The sequence below is a fragment of the Rosa chinensis genome, chromosome 5, assembly GCF_002994745.2.
Source record: "Rosa chinensis cultivar Old Blush chromosome 5, RchiOBHm-V2, whole genome shotgun sequence".
NCBI classification, from domain to species: Eukaryota; Viridiplantae; Streptophyta; class Magnoliopsida; order Rosales; family Rosaceae; genus Rosa; species Rosa chinensis.
Window position 1 is genome coordinate 9787950 of NC_037092.1, and position 12812 is coordinate 9800761.

A 12812-nucleotide genomic window follows, 5' to 3' on the forward strand; every position below is an offset into this window, starting at 1 on the left:
GCCGACATGGGGGCCCATTTTTCAGACTTTAAACCCCACAAAGAGGGCAAAATAGACATTTCTAATTTTTCTAATTTTTCTAATTTTTTTATTTAATTCTCTCTCTCTCTCTCTCTCTCTCTCTCTCTCTCTCTCTCTCTCTCTCTCTCTCTCTCTCTCTCTCTCTCTCTCTCTCTCTCTCTCTCATCTACTAGCGCTGCCACCATGAATGTCACCGCCACCGCCTACTTGGTCGCCACCTCTACTTCCACTTTAGTCGTTGCACTCACCACAAAACCTGCCTCCGAGACTAGGACCACCACTCCAGTCACCAAAACCAATCTGCGCAAACAAAATCCGATCTGGGGAGATCCAAACACTCTTCTGCCACCAACCATCATCATCATCCCCGACAGTGATACCACCACTAACGACATTGCCCATTGTATGGAGGCCAACTACTAGCACCAGCCAAAAAACCTGAAAGCCCAATTCTCCGATCAAACCAACCTGAGTCTAAGGAATCTTGCAGCCCCACGTTGACATCGTCACCCTGCCCAAACGCTGCATCAAAGAGGAGAGTGGACTCGGCGACGACGAAGAGGAGAGTGGACTCGGCGCCGTGGCTCGTACTCGGGTTTGCGTCCGTAACCCGATCTATACTCTGATTCAGGCGCTTGGTACTCCGGCTTACGACCGTAACCCGATCCGGGCTCCTGGGATCCATACTGAGGTCTACTTGGCCTGGATCCATACTCTCCTCCACCTTCCGCACCCTCCTCATGATCCGGGCTTGGGACGCTAGTAGCCTGCTGTACCCATTATTGAGGGCCTCGTCGGCGTAGGCTGAGGGCTCGCTGTAGGAGGAGAGATCGGGGAGTTTGTAGACGTCTTGATCTGCGAGAGAGAGAGAGAGAGAGAGAGAGAGAGAGAGAGAGAGAGAGAGAGAGAGAGAGAGAGAGAGAGAGAGAGAGAGAGAGAATATAGAGAAAACTAAAAAATTAGAAATGTCTGTTTTGCCCTCCTTGTGGGGTTTAAAGTCTGAAAAGTCGGCTCCAACTCAGCACATGATGTCATCTTTCGAGTCAAATTCAAATTTTGGACTCAAGTGATGTCATTTGAGAGTATAGGGACCAACGAGATTAATTTTCAAAAAGATGGACCAAACTGATTTTAGCCCCAAAGTTCAGGGGAGTAAACTGAATTTAATTCTTTTTTCTTTTACAAAATTATGACTACATTTTATTATTTCAATAAGAAAATTTAAATGGAGAAATAAAAAAATTATCTTTATTTCTTACTTAATTTTTATAAACCAAATAAATTTTCGTCTATTACCTTTTTTTAAAAAAAAAAAAGATTGTCTATTATAAGTGAAAAAAAAAAAAAAGTAGTTCATCAATTCGGTTCAGTGTTAAATTTTTATTTTTTTGCTTAATTTTTCTTATTGAAATAATAAAATGTAACCATAATTTTGCAAATAAATAAAAGTTGTGAAGTGAATGAGTAAATAAGTAGATGAAATTGTACAAAAAAAAATAATAAAATAAAATAAATAGGTAGATTGGGAGGGCATGAATCTCCCTCTAAAGAATTATTTTTTATTTATTTTTATTATTCAAATAAATATTATTAAATGACCATATTACCCCTCACATTTAGTTGGAAAACGTTAAATTTGACAAAAATGGTGCAAATCGGCAATTTTTCCCAAGTTCATGGGGTTATTTTTGCAATTGTAAGTTCTGGGGCTTTATTGATGCATTAGATTATATTTTTCATGTGTCACAAGATTTTGAGAAGTGAGGAGTTTGTTTCAAAACAAATAGCCTCCAACTCCATGATATCTTATATCAAATCTTTCTTGACAGTGAGTTTGTTTCAGATGACTGCTTAATTTAACCCAAACCCAAACAGGGAGAAATTTGCTTGCTAGTTATAGAGACAATACATAAGGCATATATAAGACTGAGAATCTACCATAAACCTCGGCATACTAGATGTGTTAAACATGTTATAGAAAGCAGGTGAAGTTAGCAAAAATAAAGCAATGGAATTCTGCAACTAAAATAAAATATACATTCCTTTCTTGTGGGTATTTTCAGCAGCCTTTTTCCTATTAATCTTATACAAGTCCTCCTAACAAATTCACATCTACTCAATTTTGCAGGAAGCAAATGTCTTGATGACAGGTCTGTGCTACTATATCTCAAACCTGAAATCCCTTTTGTTCATTCTATGTCTCTATCGGGGGTGCTACAATCCCAAATCCCAATGGCAAGTCACAAAACCTATAATAATCAGAGTGAACATATTCCGCCTGAATCTTCTTATGTTCGTAAATCTTCCTCGCACCTCCAAAGGCACGCATATGTCAACAAAAGGCAGCAGTAACTGCAAAATCATTACCAAGGATTCTATAACACAAGTAGCAGAAACTAGATAAAATACTTGCCATATCCGGTTAGATAGGTTAAATTTCAAATGGATATAAAACGAAAAAATGCCAAAAAAAAAAGAAGGATATAGAACTGTTGAGAATATATACATCCCACATGGGAAAAATGGGACCTTGCCTATGGGTTTATAAGGATTTGGGCCACTCCATCCATTGCCAATTGGTTTTGGATGTGAACCCCAGATTACTTTATCATGGTATCAGAGCGGGTTACCCACGTGTGCGTGCCTAACGGCCACACGGGCTCCACGTCACCCAAGTTGTCCACGTGTATGGCTTGAAAATTCGCCTTTATAAGGGTTTGGGCCACTCCATCCATTGCCAATTGGTTTTGGATGTGAACCCCAGATTACTTTATCAAGAACGAAACAATGCCAAAAAAGAGTTTAATGTAGTCCGATTTTCTGCTGGCTTCAAATATTCAAGGATCATAAACAGAAAACGAAAAGGCGAGAAAGTGTTCAACCAATGCTACAAGTAGTAGATAGATCCCAAGAGAATAAATCAAACCAGTCTTCAACTTGTTAGGTTCAATTGTTATTACTAACTTGATAAATGATGAAATCGAATTATTTAAAAAGAAGTGAATGGCATATGATAAGTTTTTCCACTCCATGTGACTGCAAAATGATTAAGAACTAATAAAAACGAGCATTTCTGAGAAGGTAAGGAACCATATACAAGTTACAGATTTGGTACTTTTCTCCACTGTTGAACCCCATTAAAGATGACATAAATCAACTTGTTGGCATAGCCTTGTTGCTTACCAAACATGCAAGATATATCCGAGAATTCTATGCAAAATAGCCATTACAGAAAGAGGAATAACAAACCTTGAACCAAAACCTCATAGAAGATAACCCCTTAACTGTACTAGACAACAATAATCCAAGACGCTCGCAGCTTCAGTGGACTTGAAGTCGATCAATAACATTACCAAAGCATAAAAACCATAGCTTAAACTGCAAATCACTAGTACAAAAGTAAAGACACATTCACAACTACCATAATCTTCTACTAGTCTACAATATGTTTATTTCCACATAAAAGAACTTTCTGCATAGAAAAAAAAACGGATGTGTTTCCTACTATATTGACATCTTGATATCAACTTCAAGGGATAAAAAGACCATAGAAGTAAACAAGTGAACATTGTTTAAAAAGAAAAAGACAACTAGAGGGGCACATATAGATTCAGAAATTTATATCCTTCTATCAAGCCCATGTTTATTTGCAAATTCATATGTAGATTCTTATTCAATACTAGCAAACTTATTATCTAAACAAAGCAGGGACAAAGAAAAGATAGATCCAATTTTGTTCCACCTTCCTCTTTCGCATTCGGAGATTTTTCTGACCCAGAAAAGGAGATAGGAAGCAGGTACAAAAGTTACAGATGTAGCGACAGATCAAGGTTTGTCTCGCCTTCTTCCACATCATAAGGCATTCCAGAACCAGAATTGGAGTTGTCCTCCTCTTTAACAAGAAGAAGCTCTCTCTTCTGAGGACTATCAGTTTCCATCTCATCTGAGTTGATCTTGGTCCTTTTCAACTCATTCACAGTCCCAGCATTTCCTTGGGCTTCACCTGAGCAGGGCCTCTTACCTCCATTATTTTTCTTAGATTGACCAGCTTCACCTTGGCCTGAAGATTGACTGAGATTGCAATTAAAGAAATCAAGAATATTACGCTCCTTGAAGGCAGGCGACTGATTTGAGCTGAGATCTGGATCAAAAGTTACAGCATCCACAAGAGAAGGAAGCTTGCCACAGTAGTTATTCTGAAAGCATGGCAAGGCATTTTCAGAAAGGGATGGCATACTATCCATAAAATTTTGAACTTGATCAGTATTGAACTGACAAACTCCATTTGAGAGCAAATGAGATTGATGGCTCCCAGCACCTTCAGAAAAGTTCTCAGGATGGGAGATGGTGAGAGGTTGAGTATTGCTAGTAACGCTTTCTGAGTTGCTGAAATGGCCAGGAAAGTTCCAGCTCTTCATTTCCTTGATCTCTTCCTGATGGACCCAAAGATGCCCCTCTACAGCCTGGGGATTGTTGAACACGCTTTGGCAATAGAAGCACTGTACACCCTTTTCAAGGTTAGGGGTAAAAAGGAAAACCTTAATAGAATTCTTGCAAGAAGAAGTAAAGCTTGCAGGAGCAATAACAATGGAGGGACGAGGAAGAGTGCCTTGCTCCTTACCTCTATTTATACCCATTACTGGGGTAGCTACAGGCCATAGGGGTAAAGAGTAATTAAACGCATACGACCATACTGATAAAACTCATTTAAGAAAAGATCTCAGAGAAAGCGCAATAGATAAAAAGTTTCCAGTAAAGCTTCATGCAATAGATTCTTTCCAGAAATCCTATCTGCATCCAGGATACCCATTAATGAGTAGAGAATGCATCAACGCCAATTACGCAATGCAAAACAAATGTCATACCACTACAAATAGTACACCTGCCATAGTAGTGTCTGGAAACAACCTTTAATTAACACTTTCAAATCTGTTCAGGGGATATATTAAGGTTACGTCGGCTTTAATAGCCTGCAAATCCTATTAGATGGTAACAGATTCTAAGTATTAGCTTGCTATATCTGGCAGGAGCCCACAATCACTGTCTAAGTGTGTTTTAGTAAAAACATATGCATTAAATAAAAATTTGCAAAAGTATAATCGAGTCAAGTAGAGCTGTCTCGTATATGCTACTTGATTCGATTTTCTGAGAAGCCACTTTATGCACAGATTGTAAAATTAGGACTATAGAACCTTGCTTTCCAGAAATAACACCATGCTTGGCCTATATCAGTGGATGTACTACAAATATGTGTGTGTGTTTACATGCATAGATATATATATATATATATATATATATATATATATGTTTGTGTCTACACTATTTATGCAACTTAGGTAGATATGCTATATAAGTAATTTACATATGTAAAACTTTATGACATCAACCTCATAGAGTGCACAGTCAACTCTTCATTTGCTTAAATCTCTTTTCTTCATTAATTCATAATAATTTCTGACAATAGTTAGATTACAATATATTATGTAATTATACCAGTGTTATCTATACCTAGCTATCATTCATGATAAGGGATTCAGGTATAACCAAAACAAAATAAAAAGTACAGCATGAAACCTTGGTTCACATTGAAAACCCTCATTTGCATCAACTCCTTAGGAAGTCAACACATGCAGTCATGCACGTGTCTATTTATGCCTGTCTACATGACTACATATACATATCTACGCAGGTTTTGTGAAAAAAAAATATCACAAATTTCAGAGAGTTCTCATTCTTCTTACCTAAAACCACCAGGAGATGGTAACTTTCTAATCTAACACTTCTTACCTAATATATCTTATAGGCCGAAATTTTCTAATTTTAATTTCTTACCTAATAATTTTCTAATTTTAATTTCTTACCTAATATGGAAAAGGTGAGATAATGACGGAACCCTCAACTTCATCCTCTATAAGAAGGAAATGAGCAAAACTCATTATAATACTGTAAGCATCCTGAGCCTAAGCAGATACAAAAAACCTGGCAGCACAAGCCCAAAATAACATCTATTCACAGGGTTGTTAGTTATTTATATTAAAATACTGAACTTGAAACCATTTTAGTTTGAATTGATATTGTTTAGAGCAAGTCTTTTTATGAACTACTTTGAAATGTTGAAATGATTTAAAGGCACCTTGGTACCTTTTCATGCCAGTTGAAAAGCATTTCAAGTGAGTACTAGAAACCATGTAGTGCATTTTTTTGAGTCTGGCACATTACTAGGAGCCATTTTGAGCTACAAATTTTTTTTTATTAAGATTAATAAGAAAAGTCTCACTAAAATAAAACCAAATGAAAGCACGAGATGATTATAAGATCAGAAACATTATAACAGTTATCTCTAAGAGAGTAAAGCACTACCACAACTCTAGGCAAAGTCATGTTCCAATTTTAGTAGCACACTTCTTTGCAAAATAAAATAAAATAAATAAATAAATAACAGCCCTCACTTGCAGGATTAAGATGATGAAGAATAAGGTACTTACAGGTTTATGTGACCAGTTGCACCACATCTTCCACACTTCCGCATAGACTGGTCTTCTCCATGAGAATGAATTCTCTCCTTGCCTTTTTTGGATCACCTAGAAGATTCCCAGAAATCTTCTAATGCACATTCTTAAGCCCTCCAGCATCTCCCATAACTTACATCCACACCAGATCGTTCGGCAAGTCCACAATAATATCTTTTGGTTTATATTGGCATGAAACACCCTTGTAATTTGACGTTATATATTGACCAATAAGAGTATTGCTTGTGGTCATGACGAGAAGCATCTGATGAACAAGAGTGCAGACTATCATAACATCTTAGGATAATATACTCAAACTCTGGGTGACTTGGTTGCACGGAGTTGCCATGTACAATTGTAGTGCACTGAACTTCAAATCAAGAAAATTTTGATTTTAGAATTGAATCAACTCATCTACGATATAAAACTTTTCTCGAGTCCCAGAATCAGATGCAATTGACTTTTTTTTTTTTTGTTGAGAATGGGGATCTACAGAATGACTTCTCGTTAGCTTGAGTTGCAAGACCAACCGAAGCATGTTGATTACTTCCACTCCAGAAGCAAATACCCTAATTTCAAGGGATTAGCACATGGGAATTTCCAGTCTCCCACACTCTCACAAAATAGAAGCAGTCGCATCACCATTGTCTACTATCTCCACAGGATAGCTTAGAGACATTCCACAATATACAGCTTTCACTCTATTTCCACATTCATTTGGGTCTTCCCTGATAGGACCACACACTCTATCCCGGAGCTCCTCATGAGTAGCATTTTCAGAAACAGCTCATCCCTTCATTCTACCAAGCTTATATAAAGAAGTAGAGAACTATCCAACTTCCCACATAACTAATCAAAATTGTCAACTTAGCCATATTCCTGAAATTAAACACTATCCAACAATCAGAAATGATAACAGTTAAAAACAAAATATACAAAGGAGATAACTTTTGAGTCTACTACTGACTCTTTAACAGGTATTGAGGCCGAATTGATTTTCCGGTCATTTTTCGAGTAATTGATTGGGAGTCTTCAGCAACCCTAAACCCCAAATTAACCACAATAGTCATTCTTTCTCGAATCCTAATCATGACCAAACTCAAAATTCTAAGCCTTAACAGCAAGCCCAGTCAGTGATCCTAACTCAAACCCTAATCAAGAGCACAATTGCTACCAAAAAGATCGAAATCAACAGGCACAATTTTATATTTGTACGAGTACACCAAATTGAAGATCATGACTTGATACTTGAAGGTCATTCTAGAAGAGGAAGTACTTACCGGCGCCGGAAATCAGCGGGATGCTGCTGGAGAAGGTCGTGGCGGAGCTGAAGACGTCGTCGTTTTGGCCAAGGAAGCCGTTTGATCCTGCTAGTTTGATATAGGCGCTAAAAACTTTGGCGGGTTTTGGATTACTGGGTTTGGGGGCCTTGGGAGTCTTTGGTCTGGGACTCATGGGCCTGTTGGGCCTTGGGAGTCTCAGACTTATGGGCCTCTTAAATAAATATTCTTCTTAATTTAAAAAAAAAAAAAAAAATTCTTCTGCTAGTTTGATATAGATCTCAAATATTGTTATTAATTTTGAGTTCTCGGAAGTCATTTTCTCACTTCTAAATGAGGTGTCGTTTATTACATTATATATCATGTCATTTGGACACAAATGTAGAATGAAAAACTAAGTCTTATAATGAGTTCATAACACTACACGTACTGACTACACAAGAGAGCAAACTTGCAAATGAAAAACTTATTTATATGAAGAGAATCTTATGGAGAAGAAGTTGCGGGTTTAGAATAGTGGCCCTAAAGCCGTACAACATAAGCATTACACATGCATTTGGTAGTTTACTGGTGTAGCGTGAACCTCAAAAGTTTTTTTATTTTCCGAGGGGGTTGGGGGACCATCTTAAATTACCAAAAACAATGTACAGATCAAGTGATGAACACCATTCACTCGAGTAAAATGAGGAGCAGGTGTGTGAAATGAAAGGTGTCGATCTTGGACATCTCACTATCTCAGTGCCCCAAGGACAAGGGTTTTTGGTGCGTAGGGTCGATGGGTCTCTTAGTGGTTCACAATGGTAGGTTAAGGAAGATTGTCCAAAACATTATAGGCCTACGGCCACAAGTTTCTCCTTGGTACTTTGTGTGCGCCTCACCAAACTATTGTTCTACTTCTACCTTTGCTTCAATCAATCCTGGACCAAACTAGGGCCAGAGTTGGGCATTTATCAGTCTTTCCAGCCCGCCAAAAGCTGTCTGGCCAACCAGTACGTACTGCTCTCACATGGTGATCAATCAATATAGATGAAACATGTCTAAGGTAGTTAAGTTTGTACTCCCTCCCCAGTCCCCACTGCCTAATTTGTATTATATATGGAAATCCTTACTCTATTTTCTGTTTTCTAAACCATCAGATAGGATGTGATTGAAATTTGGAAATGAATTTCGAAAGTGATTCGCCACCAAATAAATATTATGGAGATTTTTATGTTGCTTTCAAATCGTATCTACTGTTGTAATTATTCAAAGTCTTTTCAACTTTAGCGATCATGCACCGATTTGGGCATGAAACTTTCTCAACCCCATATTATATATCACTCATATATTATTTGTTCTTCTTTACGTCACTCAAAGTATAATTCTTAAATTTGTAGACTATGTTACGTACGTACTTGTAATATAATATTATAATGACAACTGAGCGTGTAAATGTTATCTTAGTGTGGCATGCTTGCGATTCAAACTTAACAGATTGTTATATATATTGTGAAATAAATAATAATACTAGACCAATAGTTAATTGGTGTCAACGTACTTATTACTCCTTTTCGGTGTATTCTTATGTCAAGGGACTAGCTAGGGAGTGACCTAACCTTCATTATAAACTTAAACTCCGATCTAAAGCGTTCACTTTAAACCAGAAATTTCACCATACAATGTAATAGTTCAGACGAACTGTATCAAGCACTTGATGTAGAGAAATAAAAGCTTGAATACCAGTGAGATGTATATAAATGAATGTAGACCGTCTACACCGATTCCACTATATACTAACTAGTGTAGTTAACAGAAGCGACTTAAATTGGTCCTCGGCGACTTTGAACAGGCATATGTATGACGAATGATGCCCATGATAGTCACAGTACATGAGAATTCAAATGTCGAACAAACACCCACAGTTTCGATCTCTGAAACAATGCAACAGATCTCTGAAACATCCGGAAACCATCAAAGCACAAACTGTTTCACCGAGCCAGTCACCTGTTTTAGTCCATATAAAGTGCCCCTAGACCCGTAACCCGTCCATGGAATTAACTTCACAATGCAGTCCACAATCACTATCTTTAACCCCATTGATCTAGCTAGGTCAAAAGTAAATGTGTAAGAAAACCAGACGGATACGTCAAGTTCAACATATGAACATATCATCGCCGATTAAAGATCGATAAATGGAAACATGACATGGACAATGAAGAATTAATATGCAAGTTGTGGAGATCGATCGATCTCATATTTCTGGGTGGCCAGTGACAGGTGACAAGTGACATCGATCTATATATGCATAATCGAGTACGTATGACTCATGATCGAGCTTATTAGCTATAGGCTGGTATTCAAGTGTGCCCTAGAGGCCGGGCCTTGATGGTTAGTCACTGTTTTTGCCAGTAGTACAAATACAACTTACTAGGTTAGACTAAGGAGCACCACATATTAATTAGTTATACATGCATGTTGATCATTCTGACTGAGATTGATTTGTTAATTTTGACGTAGATGGGCGCAACTTGGTTGCTGCTCCAGAAAGCTCGGGTCCAATTGGCAATAGCAGCAAACCCAACTATTTGGCTGTCACTCATGCAGGAGATCGATGATAGTCACAGGTACGTACAGTTTTCTCCTGAAAATGTTTTGGTCAAATATTGCATGAACCCTGATATACATTTGCTAGCTGGATAATGGATATCACAGTCTATATGTGTAAATATATACCACCCAGAGTAGTTATGTAAGACCGTCGAAAATGCCGTTAATATGAACCGGTTACTAAGATTGTGTTTGTGTTTAAACAGACGTTCTTGCAAGCTGGGATTAATTAGAGATCGTAGTATGAGGGTTTAGTTTTTTTTTTTACCCCTTCTTTAATGGAAATAGTTATATTTAACTAAATAACTTAACTCATTCCTTCAAAAATGATTTAAGTCATACACAGTTGTGTATAGTTTTAGACGTAAACACCATACTGAAAAAGACAAAACATAAAAGATTGAGGATCTTTTACTCACATAAGAAAGTGACATTTACATGGTTGGATATGGAGAATGTATAGAGATGTAGGGCTTATTCTGAGTGATATGTCTTCCAACTTCAAGGAAAACCGCATTGCAGGCTTGCAGCTCTAAGGGGCTTTCGATCACATCCCAATATACCATTGGTCGAGTTCATGCACCAGGAGGACTAGTAATTTGAAGTCGGACAATACTTCGCTGGGCAGCCCTTCCTAACCAACACTTGCGTGTCTCACTCAAGGTCCAACACGTGGTTTTTTTGGGCCCCTCTCCTTCTTCCTCTTCTGTTCTCCTACTTTCTCTTCACTATTCCCTATCCGCTGCTCACCCCGACCATCCCCAAACCTCATTCCTCCTCCTCCTTAATCCTCAACCCCTTCTCCACTCCCTATTGCCGGTTTCCAGTCACCACCACCGCCTTCCTCACTCTCTCAATCAAAGCCTACACCGCAGATCGAGATCTCTCCGTACTTGTCTCCGGCAATGGCAAATCCTCCTCCGGGATACTATTCCTTGTTTCGCAGCAGTACTATGCTTGCTTCCTCCACCTCCATCGCGGTCATGAAGCACAGCGCCACCGACAGAATCTAGATTGTGTAAAAGGCATAATTGGCTTAGGAGGACACGTGTCTCCCAGTTAGTGGATATGGTCAGCGAAGTTTTATCGTTTGCAGTCTGGGTTTGGTGTTAAGTATACGTAGGGTTTAAATACGCTCTATCCAACTAATGAATTAAAAGCCATAGTGATAGAAATAAACACAATTAGCAGGAAAAACATGAAAAACAAGGAACTCGACTGGTAAAAAGAGACTGATCACATTTACATGGTCGGAGACTGAAGAAAAAGTTTAGGGGAAGTAGGGCCTATCATGAGCGATTTACTTTGTCTAACACTTTCATGGAAAAACACATATATCTGTGAGAATACACCATTGGTCTGCTTAAAACTTCAAAGAAGTAATTGATTAAGGTTTACGTTTTGTTTTTTTTTTATTGAGAGATTCTTACATAGGACAAACATACCAAGTGGTGATAGAGCAGTTCAATCAAAACTCAGAAAATTTTAAATGTGTTCTGAAACTATATTTACTTATTAAAATAAACTACCCAAAACACTTCCTTTTATGTTCACTGATTAGGCAGCCCTACCAGCCACGTGGTACGTTTACCTTACATAAGAATTTCTCTTGTTTATTTATTCTTCCTTTTGAAACTTAGGGTTTAGGGTGCCGCAATGTCGGCCCTGGCTATAGGCCGAATAGGCTTGTGCTTATGGCCCCCGATGATCATGGGCCTCAAATTTTTTTTACCCTTCTTTATGTCTATGTAGAAAATTAAAGGAAAAAAAAAACAATAGTTACCTTTGCTTCCAGGTAATCCAGCTTTCATAGATTGTTTTCAATTATGGAATTGGAAAGCCTATGAAGATTTGAGGACTTACTTTCAATTTTTCATTCTCTTTGAAGCTTGTTGAATAATTTAATTTTTTTTTTTTGTCAGCATCAATACTTCGTATGATCTGTTCATGTTCTATTATTCATCTATTCTAAATTTATAGGCCTTGGCAAAATTGTCAAGAATGAACCATTGAATTCGATCAGTTACTATCTAAGCGAAATAAATATTCATTGGGTAAATTTCAAGTTTTGGTTTCTCTTTGATGATTTAGATTAATGTGGATTTCTTTTTCGATTCACCTGATATTATGAACTAATGAACAACACCAGAGTTTTACTGTGAGTGGTGTACAACGCAACACATATCTGGAGTTTCATTGAAATGACATGCTAGTTATTTTTTGGGAATAGATTGTTTTATATATCACAAATTGATTATTTGATTATTATTATGGTTAATATGTAGTTCTTAGAAGATGAAGGTCTTTATCATTTTGTTGAATTCTCTACCTTTTTCAAAATTTCAATTTTGATTTCACTACAATGTATCTTTTTCGGTTACTAACTTACTCTTATTATGGAGTATGATTATGGGGG

At 37.6% G+C, this 12812-nt stretch overlaps 1 protein-coding gene across 8 annotated transcripts; it reads right to left on the minus strand.

Annotated features, from left to right (window-relative positions):
* Positions 1-3549: 3549 nt before the first annotated feature.
* Positions 3550-7940, minus strand: LOC112167224. 8 transcript variants are annotated; one of them, XR_005800766.1, is made up of 4 exons: positions 7811-7940; positions 6507-7409; positions 4643-4812; positions 3550-4529 (listed from the first exon to the last, which is right to left on the minus strand). XR_005800766.1 is itself a non-coding variant. In XM_024304210.2 (3 exons), exons 2-3 carry the CDS (start codon positions 6531-6533, stop codon positions 3828-3830), a joined length of 720 nt encoding a protein of 239 aa, XP_024159978.1. In that variant the 5' UTR covers positions 6534-7409; positions 7811-7940; the 3' UTR covers positions 3550-3827. The 8 variants fall into 8 exon arrangements, 7 of the variants coding, with proteins under 7 accessions (XP_024159978.1, XP_024159977.1, XP_024159976.1 ...); XM_024304210.2 differs by lacking the exon at positions 4643-4812 and having other exon boundaries at positions 3550-4520; XM_024304209.2 differs by lacking the exon at positions 4643-4812.
* Positions 7941-12812: the final 4872 nt, after the last annotated feature.

Excerpts from the sequence above, each read along its gene's own strand:
- LOC112167224 (XM_024304208.2), bottom strand. The coding sequence starts at position 4,658 with ATGGGTATAAATAGAGGTAAGGAGCAAGGCACTCTTCCTCGTCCCTCC.